At 41.4% G+C, this 18,119-nt stretch overlaps 2 protein-coding genes across 4 annotated transcripts in view; one reads left to right on the top strand and one right to left on the bottom strand.

Annotated features, from left to right (window-relative positions):
* The window catches only part of LOC121904065 (rabphilin-3A-like), a 37,518-nt gene that overhangs the window by 9,266 nt on the left and 10,133 nt on the right, over window positions 1–18,119 (top strand). The window contains exon 1 of one of the 3 annotated variants that reach the window (XM_042421577.1): window positions 8,240–8,499. The exons of 1 other annotated variant lie outside the window; for it this stretch is intronic. The gene's annotated coding sequence lies outside the window, so the exon portion shown is untranslated. Of the gene's footprint in view, window positions 1–8,239; window positions 8,500–18,119 lie in introns of those variants that run through there. One more of the 3 variants, XM_042421579.1, reaches the window with a different exon arrangement.
* vps33a (VPS33A core subunit of CORVET and HOPS complexes) lies at window positions 1,057–7,065 on the bottom strand. Its single transcript, XM_042421580.1, has 13 exons — window positions 6,881–7,065; window positions 6,607–6,672; window positions 6,309–6,436; window positions 5,956–6,142; window positions 5,654–5,770; window positions 5,353–5,527; window positions 5,034–5,227; window positions 4,129–4,255; window positions 3,765–3,832; window positions 3,445–3,582; window positions 2,665–2,802; window positions 2,383–2,551; window positions 1,057–1,687 (listed from the first exon to the last, which is right to left on the bottom strand). Exons 1-13 carry the CDS (start codon window positions 6,980–6,982, stop codon window positions 1,494–1,496), a joined length of 1,803 nt encoding a protein of 600 aa, XP_042277514.1. The 5' UTR covers window positions 6,983–7,065; the 3' UTR covers window positions 1,057–1,493.

The following is an 18,119-nucleotide window of genomic DNA, read 5'->3' as shown; positions in this document are numbered from 1 at the left end:
CAACACTAAATACATTCATGCAGGTTGTTTTTATTATTATTATAGTTATTTCTTCTTTTATACAGTGGGCAAAAGAAGTTACAGTGAAGCTCATATGATCTATATGTTAGAGGCTTGTTTTGTTTTATGTGTGGCTTATAAAGAGGTACTTTGTCATTTAAAATAAATGTTAATCTACCTTTTATAACATAATACTAATAAAAAATGTTTTCTTATTTAATAAATGTTTTGGAAAAGGCTTTACAGACTTAAACTGCACTAAAACAGACAAATATGCAAAAATCATCAACAAGCTCAAAATCTAATTTATGAAGTTACAACATACCTTGGTGTTGTTGGAGCAGGAGCTGATCAGAGGGTGGGCTCTTGCACGTCCAGCCCTGAAGTCCAAGTTGGTGTGTGCTGCCTCGAGCCCTTCGGTTTCTTACGACAAGAGGAGGAGCCAAAAGCAAAAACTGATCACAAGGATCTGAATCCCCTGTGATTAATCTAATGGCAGTTGATGTCTTCTGTGCACCTGCTCCTCAAACAAAGAAATTCTAGTGTGAGATTTGATCTATCAAGCAAAAACCCACAGATTGAAGTATTTCTTCTCATGGCTTTAATTGAAACAGTTAGCTCATGAACATGGAGGAAATTAGCAGAGATTTACCCAAGAAGAGTACACCAAAATATCTGCTGTCAGCGGGTCTCCCTGTGTTCATAGGCACGGAGATGGTATTGACTGAAACAGATCAAACGCCCTCCTGCAGCACACTTATCCTCTACCGGAACATGGAGCAAATGGCCTCCTAATTCAATCAGTGTCCTGCGCTGTCAAATCATGGGCTGCTGTGGGCTGAGCTCTCCAGACAGCACAGGACCATTATCGGCTGATCGGGAGGCCTGTTACTGCGCTAATTGCTCCTTCAGAGAGCTGGACCACCACTGACGGATACACTCCCGTCCCTGCCTTTCATCTCCTCTCCCTCAGCACAGTCATCTTTTTCCAAAAATGATCCACTAACAAAAATAGGCATAGTGGTCTCCCTCATGAGCAAGTAATACAAAGAGTAATTTCAGTTAGTTAAGACTTTATTTTCTTATTTTTTACCTGGGAGAAAAGACACACACAAAGCAGAGAACTGTTCAACAATGAACTACAAAAATCTAAATCAAAGTGCATCTTTACACATTCGATTATAACATCCAAAAGCGTTTATTCATACATACATATATACAGTAGCTCCATAATAGAGAAATGACCTCAGTGATGGAAATGTAACCAGAGGACAGAAGGATAAACAAACAGTAGCATTAAGTCAGCTTGATATTGTGTCATCTGGGTGCAAATCAAGGACTGGAAAAAAAAAAAACTTAAAGAACCTGCTGCTGTCTCACCAGCACAGGCATCAATGAGACACCTGCAGCACACTGATATGGACATGAAAACAGCAGCTGGCGTTTTCTGATCGACGGGGCGTTTGATGTGTTCAGGTGCGCGTGCAGGTGACTCAGGGGACCTGGGCTTCAGGTCTGTCCATAAGGGATTTGATCCAAGTTGTACCGTTTACTAGTTTCGTTGTGGCTATAATGTACTCCATCCCGCTGTCTTCCATCTGAGAGAGGAAACGAAGAGCTGCTATCTCCGCGTACGTCACTCCTCCGAGGAAAAACACCAGCGTGGTCCTATTCTCCCCTTGCTGGCCTGTGAGACAGAGACAGATATACAGTATGTCACACAAATAGAAAAGGACAAAACTGACAAATTGACCAAAAAAGGAAAGTTATTTTTTTCCTTATTTTACTGATACTTTACTGATTTTTACTGATATGACAAACCAATCGAATTGTGCCATTGCTCAATTTAACAAAGCCAAGTCCCTTCTGCTAAAGCACGGTATTCTGAAATGTGAAAACACTAATTTAGCCATCACCCTCCCCCTATATATATGAGTCCTCTATTATCGCCTTTTAAAATCCAGTGTAATGCAGGCATGTAGAAACAAGTCAACAAGTCTAATACCCAAACTCTCAGTTCTAATTAGCACATTTCAAATTGAGTGTATAATTAAATTCATTATTCACATCAGTGTAACACCTACTGCTGCCAGTATGACAAGATGGAGGAAAACTGAAGGAAAACGCTGTTGGTCACTTGACAAACTGAGTACAGTGTGTTTTTATCTATCCTTCTCTTCAACACAGACGCATACGAACACCAAGGCAAACAAACACTGACAGCGGTTCTGCAGTATTGTCAGCTCAGTGTCATCAATCTGCTGCCGTTCAGCATTTGACATAAACAGGAACAAAGCCGGTGTCTTATCTACATGGAGCAGGCAGGAGGCTGTTTAGTGAGCAGCGGGGCAAACAGCAGACCCAGTTTGTATTGGTGCTTACGTTTCTTGTGGAGTCCAGCAGGTAGCTGTTGTCTCTCCTCAAAGTGTGGACCTGGGAGCATCTTCAGCACCTCTTCAATGCTACGCCAGCCCGGCCTGGCTAGGACCTGGGTCAGTCGGATGCTTAGCGGTGCGTAGCCGCTGTACACATATGAGATGTCGTTGGGGTTCTGAGAAAAGGCGAAAGCAAGAGTCAAAGAGGGCAAAATCTTCCTCACGTCCTTAAAAGTTCAAGCATTTAATCCTCAAAGCGCTTCTCTTCTTCTCTTTTTAAATCTCATACCTGTTCATTGGCGTCCTCCATCCACAGTTTGAGTGTTTTTCTGATGGTGGGGTAGTTATTCCTCGAGCCCGTCTGTGGTTTCAGAAGACCCGCCTTCTCTAGGTTATTCAGTGTTAATATGTGTTCATAACCATAGGTCTTCAAACAAGACAAAGAAGGGACATAGAGATAAGCATCATTAAAAAAACAGTCTCCCGTATGTTTGATTAGTTTGTTAAAAATATTAATGGGTGGGTTCACCCAAATTACAATTTTTTTCTGACCCCTTGTATCTACCCAAGCAGATAATCTTTGGTTTTATGTACTGAACTGTTGAGATATCAATCTAACACAGCAGAAAATGACATCTGAAATACTCAAACACAACTTTCCTTTCAAGAAACGATGTCCCATTTACTCTGGATAATCAACGGACCTCATACATAAAATTATGTCTATGAAAACTGGACATTGTTTCTGGAAAAGCAAGTTATTAATAGCTTTGTATCGGGGTTGTGGCAGACGTTTCAGAGGCGGATATTTGAAAACCTCAGCTTATAAGAGCAAAACCATCTGCATGGCAAGACGCCAGCAGTGTAAGCAAGATATGTTTTTCTTTGTAATTTCGGGGACCCTTGAAGTTATTCTTGGATAAAAACCAAACCCAAAATACATCACCAATATTATTATTGTCTCTGTTTGATGCAGCAGGGATCTGTGGGCTCGGAAAAAAGATGTGAACTCCTGACTTATTACATCACCGCCACCTAAAAAAACAAATCTGTACGTCTTTCACTCTACCTGGAGAATCTCCCTCTTGTAGTAGTCAAACACCTTCTGCTTGAGGCCGTTGTTGCAGACAGACTGCATGCACACCAAACGCAAAATCTTGATCAGTGGGTCTTTTTGGGCAATGCAGTCTTCAATGTACGTGTTCACCTGGTTGATAAAAGAGCATTCATCAGAACTAAAGTGCATCCATAGATAAATAATAGATAAAGAGGTAAAGCCTGTAAAACAAAGGCAATAAGACATTCCTTATATTACAGTTTTTAAGATTTCTACTACAAAATCTTAAGACATAACATTTTTTTAAAAAGAAAAAAAAAGGTTTTATGTACCTTGTCTGTGTCGACTCCGGTCATAAACTCCTGCTCCACTGTTAGGTTATCAAAGAAGGCCTCCGATGCTGAAACAAGAGATGCCTCATTTGAAGTTTATTACAGTATAACAAACATATTTGACACCTTAAACATAGAGCGCTGGAAGATGAGAAATACAAACACTATTTAAATGATTTACATTTTCATAACAAATAGTGTCTTGAAGTGTCAAATAATGTTGTTTTTTTAAATGGAGATCATTAGCAGGTTCTTACAAACCACAAGGATTTATTTTGTATTATTTTATTAGTGTTGAAAACATGATATGAAATTTAAAATGTGATGTGGTTAAGAGAAGGTACACGGGGGATTGTTTACACACTGGTGATGTCCTTGATGAGTTCTGCTATAGAAGTGTGGTTAGCCAGTGAGCTCCGTGCTGCCTGCATGTGAGGCAACTGAGACACAAACTGCTTTATTTCTCCCACCGTTTTGGCGTTATGACGTTCCTGTGAGACGAGACAAAGAAATATTACTTTACTAGTTGAGCTGTTAAAACATTTAATATTGCAGCTCGAAAGGCATCTAAATAGTGAAAACCGATTTAATTATCATAAAAAGTCAATCATGTAAAAACAAGTCTGGGCATGGCGGTTAATTAAAAATGTACCGAAAGCAAACACACAAAGCTGTGGATTCTTTGTCTGATTATATTTGTAGACAAAACAGTTTCTCTGTAACACAACTTTCACACAACACATATAATAGTACAGTATCTCAGTCTGGTATCTTTCTACACAAATTCCCTTCAGCCTAAGCAATGACCATACAATCAATTAATTGTGTTTCTGAAACCTTCCTGATGGGGGCCATCTGTCCCCTCATTAGCAAAGAGCAGCCTGTTAATACTCACTGTTTTCCAGGGTTAGAATACCTCTGCTGGTGCATCAGTTTGCTTATCAACAATCTGTTTTAATGTAGTTTGTATTACACTTGGTGTATCTGAACTCTGAGCTGATGACAGAATGATAATATTGTGGTCTTGTTAAGTATTCTGTTTGATAGATTAGTACTGTATCTTATCTCCAGGTGATTGCCATTACCTCCCTGACCTCATGGATTTCCGTTATGACCTTGAGATTATCATCAGATCAGATCAGACGGGACGTCTGTGATCTAATGTAGCTTTCTAGAAGTACCAGACATTGTAACAAGAAAGCACATTACACTATGATCCTGTTCCTGCAGACAAATATGCTAGAGTGCTGAAGTTGAAGAAAGACCAACCTCAAAGGCAGCAGAAATGATTTTGGCCTTCTTGCTGAGTGCTGCTCCAACAGCATTGAAATTCTTATCCCGGATTTCTGCATACAGTTCCTCTGCTGAGTTGAGCTGTAACTTCTTGGGCTCTGTGGGTAAATCTTTACTCGCTTCACCTTGTTTCTTCTGCGCAAACTTCTCAGGAGGCAACTTGACATAACCTGTAAGCCAGATGAATTAAAAACAAGGACTGGCAATTAGACAGGAGGATAAATATATATCTATGCATCTGTATAAGACTGATGTTCACAAATATGAGAAGAAATTGAAAAAAGTTCATCCTGACCATTATTGATTCCATAGATCTCATCAATGAGACCTTCATAGGTGAGCTGTGTGGCAAGAGGGGTGAGCAGGTCAACGTTTCGGTCCAGGAGGAGCAGAGTGTCAAACACTGGCAGGATCTGATTCTGACTACCAGCGAACTCCCTCTTCATCCTCAGCATCATGTTGGCGACATGCTGAGAACAAGCAGAGAATTTTATTCTCAAAATAAATTCTTCACCTGACTGTTGCTGAGTATCAGTTTTACTATAATACTTATATCAGTTTTCGTACAAAGTTATCCCAGCTTGCTTCACACTCACCCGTGCACATTCTCCTTTCCCATAAATCTGTGGAATGGTGCCGTACAGCGCCTGTAAGGTCATGAGGCCTTTGGCTGTGTGGTAAAGGCTTGTTTGGTCATTTTCCAAGTAGCACTCCTGTACGAGGCAAAATGCAATAAAAATAAGTCATGACAGTTAGAAATCACAGATATAAATATGGATGAGAAGTGGTATTCAAAATACTTCCTTCCAGAGATTTGTTAAATTTGAGTAACCATGTCATACAGCAATCTTTTATGTTAATGGTTGATATTTATTTGGGGTGTGTAGGTTAAACATACCCTGAAGGCACTTTCATACTCCATAGAGAGCAGGTCACCATCATAGGGAATCAGATCCAGAATATATTCATCAATGTTGATGAAAGAGCCCAGAACGCCCTGCTCCTTCAGCCGCTGTTCACACAGCATGCTCCTCCGCGGCACGAACAAAATGTGGAAGTCGCGTGATGAATGCATCTTATCCTCACTAGAAAAAAAAAAAAGCACAATTCAGAACAAAAGAGGCAAAAACAGTGAATATCTTTGGAAAGTGACAGAAGGGACTTACACATGCTGGACTTAGCTGACATAGAAAAAAATGCTTATATCAATGTTTACAGTGTGGAGCTTGAAATTGAAACGCGTCAACAAACCTGAACACATTCTCAGCGATGATATCCATAAGCTCCAGTCTGGGACGGACAAAGAAGATAATATTTTTGACATCAGCAGAGGGGAGCCGGCCACTCTTGAGGGTAAACATCTTCTCCACTTCATGTTCCTGGAAAAACACAGTAATAAACATCCAACGTGTATTTGATATCTAAAGCTAACAGAAAGCCAGGTTAGATATATGATAGATTACTGTGCGTTTGTCTTCAGATACCTGGTTCTGGCCTTGTTTATTGAGTTACTTTACAATACAGAAAACTGTGCACAGACAGCACTTACCTTCAATAAAGAGTACTGTGCTATCAGTCCAAAAGGTCCCGTCAGATATTCATCCCAAACTATGGCCTGAAGAGAAACGGGACATAAAATATCAGCAGCATGAAATGTTGCAATCTAATAATAAATTGATATGCAGCTACAACTCATATCCATCACAGACAGGCCTCTTGCTAGGCAGTCAGAAGACGTAGCTAATGTTCAACTGACAGCTCCATGGTAACGTTGAGGCTTAGCCGTCACATTAACTGATGTTTATGTGTGTTTATTATGTTACCTTGCTTCCTGCACATTTGTCCAGAAACTCTCGGAGCTCTTTTCTTGCCGCTTCTCTCAAAATGTTTAAATTGACTCTCCCGTAAGACAGGTGGGCAGCCATTTCTCTTCATCAGTATACAACATATCAGGTGACTTCAGCGAGTAAAGCGAAGTCATGTGACCAAAGAATATACACTGTCAAGATAGTTCACACCATATCACAGCCCAAAAACACTTACGCCTAATTGCGTTCAGCCTTTGGAAACTCCTGGCCCGTTAGTCAGCACCATAGACTGTATATAATTTATTTATTATTTATTTGTATACAGACTATGGTCAGCACTATCAAACAAAGCTCTAAAATGATCGTAAGTGATGGCAACTAGCTAACAGGATAGCTCATTTGTGTCACGCATGCGTACTGGGTGCTCTCTTTACCAAAGCCAATTTTGAGGAAGATCTACATTTCATACTTATATAGATATCAGTATGTTGAACGTGTCCTCAAACATTTCTGCTCAGAATTTAAACAGCACGTAAATACTTCTCCTTTCTGAGTCTTCCTGTGGCGGGATGCGAACACGGAAGTACAAAGGATGTAAATCTTGTGTCTTCCGCAGTCTTTTCTTGTGTGTAGGTGTGGCAAAATATACAGTTTGACCGCTAAAAAGCTGCGCGTCTATTACTGTAAATGCAAACTGTTCTCCCAGTGAGTGTGTTTGCATTTTTTCGTACCAATTCAAATTTTATTAAACAGAAATATACCCCGTAATAAAGCAGAAAGCGCGAGTTTCATCCTCTTTTTGGCGCAATGAATACTTAATCCATTAGATGGCGCAATGTCTCCACAGTAGAATCAAAGCGGAGGTTTGTTCACTTAATTGAGACACTGATGTGAGGATTTTAGTGGCTATTTCTTTGAGATTGCATTTTTGCTGCAAAACATATACTTTTCTGACTGGACATTGGCACATTTAATGATTATGTAGGAAACATGAATGTATTCAGGTAGCCATACTTGTTTGCTGCCAACAAGTAGATATTTTTAAGAGTGTATACTTATACACACAAGGATACATTAAAACTCAAAAGGAAAACAATAAAAAAGACTCTTAAGATAAAAAGAGAATAGTGGCTTAATTCTTTTTACAATTGCACTCAAATGCCAGTTAAACTTTGTAAAGTCCTAACCATATCATATCTTGCTGCAATGTGAGAAGAAAATAAAAGCGCAGTTATTAGGAGATCTTCTCAAACTGTCAGTGATTTATCGATGGGGCTGCATGGTTCATGAGACACATCTATGCACTGCGCTGTTATAGAGAGAATTTGATCAGGTGATGACTGTCCACTTAAGCATCAGTGTTATCACTTCAGATCCAGGGGTTTCCTTCCCAGGGTACCAAGGGCTTTCCATCCTCCACGCAGGATAGAAGAAGACCAGTTCCCACGCATTGTGGAGATCCGCGGTGACTGTAGCAACAGACTACTCCTACAGGAAAAAAAATAAAAACTCGGGGTTTTGGTGACAGGAACCATGCGCAATGACTGACTCTGTGGTCGGATCCAAGCGTTGCACAGAAATTTAGTCCGCATCATTCAGCACTGCGAGAGAGAGAGGCTGGGCTGGACTCTCAGGTAGGTTTTTTACAATCGCCTTCGAAGGATTTTCAAACATTGCATCCTCGACCTGAAATCACTTTGAGGTTATTGCGTGTGGCCAGTGACTCAGTGAATTAGATTTTCTCATTTACAAGTTGAATGAATGCAGCATTTCATTCACAAGAGAGAGAGAGAGGGACCAGATGATCTCTTACGAGGGAACATATTTCATTGCATGTATTTATTGAATTTGATGGAAACAGGTTTTCATTGTCTCTATGAGCCAGTTACTAACTGAGTCATCTGAATGAAAAAAAAAAAGAACATTTGTGAATGTGTGCAGTGCGGTCTGTATGCATGAAGCTGCTGCTGCTAATTAACCTATGTGAGGTACCAATTATGTAAATGAACATTTGATTGATTCCTTTGTTTTAGGGAAAACACGACTTAGTGAAAACACTGCTCTGCAGCAGAATGTTCCTGTCATTCATGAAGAGATGTTCGATGGAGCTGATTGCCTCCTTATTTTGAATTGTTGCATTGATTTACTACAGCATGCTTTGGTGTTGTGATTATGTACTCAGCTTATTCATGAATGACTATGGTAAATTTAACTCTTGCTCAGATAGGCGACGTTTTAATCCCCCCCTTCAAGATGAATTAAAACAAGGGTGCTTCCTGGTTGCAGATCTGATATAAGAAAATAGACCTGGTAAGTCATGTGGGAGATTGTGTGGTTGCAGTCCCTGGGCGTTGCTGCAGGATTTTTAGGAGCGCACACTGGGGCTTGATGTGCCTGCAATCTAGGAGGAAAACATCAGTGATGCCTCCAAATGCTGACGTGGGCAGGGCAGCTCTCAACTCCAGCTGTGCCACAGGACAGGTGATTCAGTCGCCTACTTGTTGTGATGTTATCTCATTCTGCACCCGTGGGTCATTACAGCGCAGTGTGCGTTGTAAACTGACTTACTGGGACCAAAGCAGTTAATTGCTGCTAGTGTTAGTATGGAAGGAGGACAGAAAAAAAGGAGCTGGGAATCCGCCTCCCAGTTCCACCATCTCCAACTCCTCCTACAGACCTGAAGCATGGGGATTAAATGGGGGAGGGGAGAAAAGACTGAATGAACAGTCTGAGATATCTGCAGCTGCCTCCTCTCACATGAGCAACTACAGTAGTGATTGGACTACACCCTTATGCTGGTACCTCTCTCTTTCTATTGCTCTGTCAGCCTACCACACTCTTCTGTGTGCAGAGATAAAAATGAAATTAGGCAAGAGAGAATTAAGAGAAAACGTCATATAAAACATGAGGGAATGAGAGAAACGTAGAGTGCAGGGAAAAGGAAAAGGTGAAAAAAGATGGAGGAATGAAGTAAGTGCTCTGCACGCTAACTGCATTATTTAAAGCTGAAGGATGCAAGGAGACTGTACTCAGAGTCCCAGGCCTTCATCTTGTCTTCCTCTCCAACCATACTGTCTTTTCAGCTGTGACTGTTGAGATGCATCATTACGGTCAAATTGCAACCACGTTTCGTGATCCACTGACACCGTTACTAAAACTGTGACCCATTCTGGACGGGCTTTGAAATTTGGCACAGGTAGTATGATAACACAGACTGGTGGGCACACACACACACACACACACACGCAGCATTTAATCATTCTGATTCTCGTCTTCTGATCTTGCTTGTTACCATGGTCACAGTTGGTAAAGGTGCGTGACTCTATGTTCCTCTGTGTTCTTCACAATCCACACATGGAGCTTCGATCCCAAATTATACGTTATATTCTAATATCGGAAGGTTTCTGCGTCCTGTTTTTGAGCAAAGCTTTACGTCTGTTGTACAGTATGAGGAGACATTTTTTTCTTCCGTTTGTGGTCGAGCTTCAGAAGGGAGTGGCCTCATCTTCAGATTCTCATCAGAGCGGTGGATCAGAATCGATTCACCAGCCTCTCTACAACTGGTGATTAGATCTGCCTAAACGCTCTGGCATATTGGAAAAGACAGATGTAATTAATGTGGCCTTTAAACAAAGTTCCCCCAAGAGCACAAGGAGTTAAAAAATCCAAAACTGCCTTGCTGTTGTCTTGTATCGGGCTGTGATTGATTCTATAACAGCAGCCTATATGTAAGCATCGTTTCTCCCATGTCCAATACCATTTAGAGTCCCTTACACATTCATTTAATTGATTAACATCACCTCTGTGCATAGGTTGTAGCTGCAGTGATGCCCTTGCTCCCCTTCATCTCAAGTCTTTCCAACAGGAGTTTTTGTCTCAAAAGTTGGGGCTACAGATTATTTTTAGTGCCGCAGTGTTTCCAGACTAGAACAAGCTCTCGTTTGCCAAAAGAGATCTGCTAAAAACACCCAGGGGCATTGTAGCTGCTAGTTTGCTGGTTGGACAAGAGGGAGGGTCAGATATCCAGCTGCTGAGCCGTGCCAGATCTTCAAAGCGGTGCAACAAAGAGACAGGATCACGGCCATCCCACCGTGGGATTGATGGCAGATCTGACATCCCTTTATATGTTCTGAGCCATGTAGATTATCTCAACAGACCACCGACTGGACTGTAGGTTACTTCTGGTTAGTAGGAAATAGATGCATGCAGTGTTTTTACAACAGACCTTTAGCGTGCTGATTTAATGCCCCTGTCTGGTAGTACTTGTTTCCCTGAGATAAGATGGGAGGAAATTGAAGGAGCATTACTGGCCAATACATCAGCAGCCAGTTCTCCAAGTCCCACCTCTTACCTCTGGGGCATACAGGGATGAATCACCAACAGCCAAGCAAATTTAAGACTTACTGCAGGCTCTCGCAGTAGTGCAGTTAATTGAGCGCTCCATGTCCGATCGCTGTTTACTTCAGTAGTCCTCAAATAAGGCCTGAACAAAAGCAGTCGCTGAATTACAGCAAATTGTCTGAGAAAATGTATCAGCAGATGTTTTTTTCTGCTAGATTTTAGGATGATTACTAGAAAAGAGACGTACTGTATAAGATATAGACTGCTAATTCACTGTGTTTTGGGTGGATTTAAGAATGAAAATGCACCAGGCTGTTTTTTTTTCTTTCTCCCAGCACCCACCCTGTTTAGGTCTGTTGGATAGGGCTGAAGTGATAGCGGGATAACAGCACGGTAGCTTGTTGGTCACTGGATGGTCTTTCCTGTTTGTTCTCCAGCGATGCGGGACCTGGAGCCATGCCTGCCTTGAGAATGTAGTTGAAACGGCGCAACACTCTCACATTTGAAGGGTGAAGAGTCCTCACAGATGGTCCCGCAGATGGTCCCTGTCAACACCATTGTCTGACTGAAAACATGCATACTACGTCGATGCCACAGACCCAAAAGACCAATAGCCTGAACATCCGTACTGTTTCCCAAAATAGAGCCCAATGAGTTCAGTCATTTTTGTCTGGCCAACTATGATGGTTTTTTCCCCAAATCCACTGTTAGTGTTTGATCAAGATCTGAGCACCATAAAATGCATAGTAATGCCTTAAAGGGGGGGACTTATTCAGAGTGAAAGGCACTCGGAGTGGGAGTTGTAAATAATTAAAAAATGCTGAGTGATGTTTTCTTCCTGCAGTGGAGCGCTTCTTGGTGCAGTGCTTTACAATCTTGCCCAGGTCCAGGCCTCGGTGTGTTGCTACAGTATGTTGGCATCTCACAGCCCTCTATGGGGGATGGATGGAGATGTGCCATGCAACTAGCAGTGGGTGGCTACTTTGTGTGTTTGGTCTTTCCCACCTTTTCTCCCCACTCTCCTGGTGTGTAAGCATTAGACACCAGTAGCTGAGTACTGTGGGAAGCTAGTGTATGAAACCAAATGGTGGTCAGATTTAGGATCATTGTGCAGCAACAGGGGAATGTGATAACATTATTTAAACATGAAATAATCTAACAAGATTCTGATATCATGGTTTCTGATGATCAAATCTGAGAAATCCAGTGGTATTCAATATATTTCTTCAACAAATCTCGTGAAAAGGAACATGGCATTATGAACTGTTTTGAACCTTTTTTATTTTTTTAGAATAACACCAGCCTCATCCTTTAAATTCGAACAGGTCTGGGTCCATGGTAGCGGCTCTGTGAGGCTGTATTTGGGCACAGTGATGCTGTGTTTATGGCCTGGTCAGCTGTGTGGTGGTACTAGTTATAAGATTGGACATTTTATTCTCTGCACAGGCCTTGAATTTCTTTTTGATGTTAGCATCACCGACCTTCAGCCCTCATGTGTCACCGCAGAGTGTGAGGGAGCAGCTGGTTGTGCTTCTTGATGTCAGGTAGCGTACAGTATGTGTGAGTCAAGGTATTGTAAATTAGTTCACGTTTTCAGTACATTTAAGTGAAGGTCTGTTGATGACTCATAACTCGGCACTAACAACCATTAATGGGGTTGTCTTATACTGCAGTCGGTTCAGTTGTTTGCCGTGTCTTTTGGAATGAAATACCATATTTATTTATTAATCTTTGTTCTTGCAATTGTCAATGAGGTTTGGATTTTTAAGTTGAGATATTAGCATAATTGCAAATGCTCTCTGCCAGTTTAGCAGGTGAATTTGACTGACTTGTGAGCAAAAAGATAAACTACATACATGCATCCTTTTTATTTTTCTTGCCGCTCAAACCATATTGAACTGTGTCCAAGGTTATCAATGCTGCTGTGTATTTGTACCAGGAAACCTTCTCATATTATTTTCCTTTCGTTTTTAAAGGATATTTTAGTGATGAATGTGACTTCTGATCGGCTCTTGAAAAAGTCTGTATTTATAGAAAGGAAAAAAAACCTCTTTTTTTAGTCTTCTCAGCACATGCGTGATGTTCCAGATCACCACAGGACAGTCGTATCTGTAGACCAGCCAGGAGTCTCCTGTCTGAGGATTTCAGACTCTGTTCTGTTTCATAATACATAAAACAATCTGAGATACAGCCGGGCCAGATGGTAGAGCAAGAAAATGATGACCAAAAAATTGTTATTTACTTTCTCCACTTTAACTCATCTCTTTTGGTTTAGAAAGATGATTTAATGTTTTTCTTTTTCAAGACACACTGCGTAACACAATGTTAAAACTCAAATCTTTAAACTTCACAAAGTCTGTTGGATGGTTGTGACAATATGAAAATCAGACTTTTGGAGAGGATGTCAGTGTCACCTTTATTTTATACCAGACATCTCAATAATCATTATTTATTTACAGCAAGATAAATTATAAAGCCATACAAGGCAGTATGAGCCTAGTAATGGTTCAGTTAAAGAATGTTGTAGCTGAGCTCGTTTCTTGCAGCCATTTGAAAAATTGCATATGGTTGTAAGGTTATTGAACCAGTAATGGGAAACAGCATAGTGTGTTATGGCTGCTGAAACATTAATGGTCACGGCAACCTGATAGAAATGTGTATGGTTACACCAGGATTATTAAATCACTGGTAGAGTGGATATGCTGTGCTGACATGAATATCAAGTCTGACATCTATTTAGCACCTTGGAAAATGGTTTGGAAGAAAGTGCTGATCTGAGCCCGCAGGGACTCTGCATCGGCCAGTGGTAAGGGCTGTTGGTGGACGGTTGGGTGGAGATCTTTATGGCGCCCTCCAATATACATAAGTAAGACGTAGCCCCAGGCATCAAAATAGGAATAGAGGCCTGATCAAAGATAAATGAAAGTGAAACCAATTTCAGGACTTGGCATTGATCTCCGATCCTCATTAACCCATTTTAGAAATGTCCCTCTTGGATGGTGTCGAGGGAATTCTTGCCCTGGAATTCAAGTGCAGTCCCATGTGGTGTTGGAGTGTCATTATATTCAATACATGTACAAATAGGACACATAGTAGGGTGTTAACAGAAAATCAAATTAATGGCACAGTTGCTGTTATCCTGTCAAGTATGTTGTATAGTACAGATGGAGTCAACCAAGTCACTGCCCTTTTTTAGCAATGAATACATCAAGGTGAATGATTAATTGTTTAATGTATGAGAAAATAGTAAAAAAACCCGAAAAACACCCATAATAATTTCCCAGAGCACATGTGACATGTTCAAATTGTTGTTTTGTCTGACCAACAGCCCTAAACCCAATAATGTTCAATGTATAATGATATAAATATAGAGAAAAGCAACAAATCCTTACATTTGAGGAGCTGGAAACTGCTAATGTTTGACTTTTTTCTTTAATGAATGACTTGGATGATTCCGTTTTTAGTATAACTAATGAATAATTTTCTGTTGATTGACTAATCAACTGATTGTTTCAGCAGTCATTGCTTTATGATGATGATAGGAGTAAAACCTTGCTTTTGCACATTCTATTTTTGCTGATCTCAGTCCAAAGGAACTGGAGATGACTTTCTTCCCTCTATCCCCATCCCCCACTTAAGCTCCGGGTAGTGCATCCATAATGATCCATGTTGGATCAATCCATCAATGCCTTGTTGCCTTGTTGTCACCCCGCCTGCTTTCTTCAGTTCTTCATTCAACAAGCGAATGCAAAAATCTTGAAAAAACCCCCGAAACTTTCCAGTCCACTCCATTTCCAGTCATCTATTCTGCAGTAATGAGTCACTCACCTGCTATTGAAAGTCACATAACAACATAAATCTGTGAAAGTGCCTGATAAGACGTCACTCGAGTTACTCACACTGAGCATTCACTTCAAGTATCCAAGGAGAATGCATGGCTGTGTTTTCTAAAAATGGCCTTCAAGTGCTTTGTGTGTAGGTTATGCTCTGTATGTATGCATCCCTGAAGATGTACAGATGCAGATTTGTATTGACTAGGCCCAAAGGAGAGATGCAGGTTTCTAAATTGAGCATCTCCACCCCCATATGAAATTCTATATAGGAGAGATCCTGCTGCATGGATGACTTATGATGATACGGCAGATGACTATCTGAGTCGAAGCTCTCCCTCTGGTCTTTCCTGTTGTCATCTCACGTAGGATCTGTTACTATTCATGCCTGGTGTATTTGTAGACACTAGTGTGTGTGTGTGTGGTGTTGCTCGCACAGTTCCCGGGTATCACTGCCATGTCTGAAACCGGAGGCTTCATGACATTTTGAAAAAAAAAAAAAAACACAGGAAAATATCTGCTGCTCTCCAGAGAAGAACCCACCACCTGACTGAGTCATCTCATACAGGAGGAACACATGTACAAGATGACTGTGGCACCAAGTTAGAGGTGCAGATGACGCAGATGCGTTGCATTTATAACCTTGACAGCATAGGGGATGTAGTCTGACTGAGGGTCACAGTGGTGTCATGACTGCAGAATAACGAGGCTCAATGTGACATTTTGGTCCAGACAGCCCATTATAATTGGCCTCTGGTACGTTTTGAACATGTACGTGTCAAACTTTTTGAGATGTAAAAACTCTCTGAATGTACAGTACATGAAACCAAGCTGTGTTTTTCTGTGCCTGAAGCATCAAACAGACAGGAATATGTGTATATTATCTTTGGATTGTCACCTTCAGCAAAGATGCTCGCTGTAGCAGTCTGCATATGTGATGCATTGACATCAGTATATCCACATTACCAGACAGACAGTGATTACACAGCCCAAGTCTGAATGCCTCTCCTCCTCCCCTCCCCTCTCTCTCTCTCCATCTACCTGTCCAGGACAGTCATGTTAAACAAAAGTGGTGTTATTCATTTTTGGCCAGTGAAGGAGGGCCACGCTTAAGAGCCTCACCGTATACTGTATGATATGAACTGTACAGTTAGAGTTATGTCTGAACCGTCAGACTGCTGCTGAAAAGCAGAATAAGACAAACGCTCCCCAAGGACTGCCGTGCCACTGTTGGCTGGATGCAGCAACAGCAGCAGAGGGAAAAGCCCACACCCAGAGAGTCTATTGATAGCACAGCAAATTTGTTATTCTGTGAATCCCGCAGGCAGCGCAGCAACAGATTAGACCTCCATAAGGTATGTAGCCTGACATTACGCAGTATAATACAAGCAGCTGAATGAGAGAGAGAGAGAGAGAGAGAGAGAGAGAGTGGCGCACCCTCCCGTTCACTCCCTCCGTCACTTTCTATAACCATCTACAGTGCAAGATTCTTACTGCTGTGAAATGATTGCGTCTGAAAAGCTGAAGACAGGAGAAACCTATCGATTCTCCCTTTATGCATCTTCCCCATTATGCATTCCTTACCCTCCCTTGTTGTCCGTCTCTACCGTATAGTACCTGCAGTCTCCCCGTCCTGCATTGCCACAGTTCTCAGCATTTGAGGCTCCAGAGGCTTTTAGCCCCTCTGAGAGGACGTTGTTGCTCCTTTTCTGAGCCTGCTGGTCTTCTCTGACTGTCGGTACTTGCCCTCAGGACATACATCTCTGTATCCCCCAGCCTGTGGCAGCAACAGCATCCCTCCATGTATTGTCTGGCTGACACTTGAAGCAAATACACAGGGCACCCAGACACACACACACACACACTCACTTACTCACTCAGCAGACTTGCCCAAAGGCACTCGCCTCACTGATTTCTGTTGACATCTTTGTATCATCTTTACCATGTCACTTTGAGATTAACTTACATTGTCAGTGCGTCAAGTGCGAGAAATTCAGTTGACAACTCACCGTTTCCCACTGTAATCATTAGCACTTTGCTGTATTCTCAGCCTGTTTTTTTTTTTTTTTTTTGATCCATGTACACAAACGATTGCAAAATCTAATCTCCTGTCATCATGTACTGAAAATACCCTGATGACACAACCGTTCTTGGACTCCTCCTCAGCAACGGTGACTCTCCTCTTGGCTGCAAACTGTCCAGTTTTTATTTCCCCACACAAAAAACGAGTGACAATAACTTCCTACAGATGTCAGAGAAGAAGGTGGCATTCTGGGGGACAAAAACAGAAATAAATAATCATGTCATGCGTTGATCTTTTGAGCAAATCAATCAATAGGCTGACAAATCTGCAGATGTGTTTTGAGGTGAGGTCATGAGGTGATTCATTGTCTGCTTTCGTCTCCTGACTTTGTTTTTGAGAAATACAGAGATTGCAGTTGTCTTTTTTTTTAAAGTCAGACACCCAACTGAACCTCAGTGCACGAGGAGCTCACCTGCATCCTGAGTCCCACCAGCATCCCAGGAAAGAGAGTCTAAATAGTTGAGAACTGCAAATACACAGACACCACTTTGTACCTCGACTAAGTCACCATGAACAGTTGGAAACGCTGCAAACAAAGACTCTAAACTTTAAAAATCCTTGACAGTACAAGCTCACCACCTCCCCCTCCTCTTCTCTCCTCCTCCTCCTCCCCCTTTGTCGAAGTATAATTGAGCCACTCCTGCAATCTGGAACCATCTGTTTCTTTTATGTGTGTAGAGTCACAAACTCGAACACTTTTTTTTTACAGCTTCACTTACAGCTCCTAAAATAACTAGTCTTGACACCCCCAATTTGTGAAACCCTTACGTGGAAAGTGCACATAAATTTTAAAAAACCCAGACCACCCCCTTCACTATCATTTCACTCCGGTCACAAAAGCTTTGTACCCTTCACCGTACACACACTAAACAACTCTTCCCCTGTATGTCAGTGAAGCTTATGCTCATATTTAACAGATCCATTGTGTTTGTGTTCCATCTTTTGCAATGTTTTCCTGTGCCCATGTATTGCCTCAATATGTCTGTGGAAAGAAAAGATA

The sequence above is a fragment of the Thunnus maccoyii genome, chromosome 9, assembly GCF_910596095.1.
Source record: "Thunnus maccoyii chromosome 9, fThuMac1.1, whole genome shotgun sequence".
NCBI lineage: Eukaryota > Metazoa > Chordata > Actinopteri > Scombriformes > Scombridae > Thunnus > Thunnus maccoyii.
Note: the sequence above shows the minus strand (reverse complement) of the source record. Positions and strands in the feature narration are given on the sequence as shown.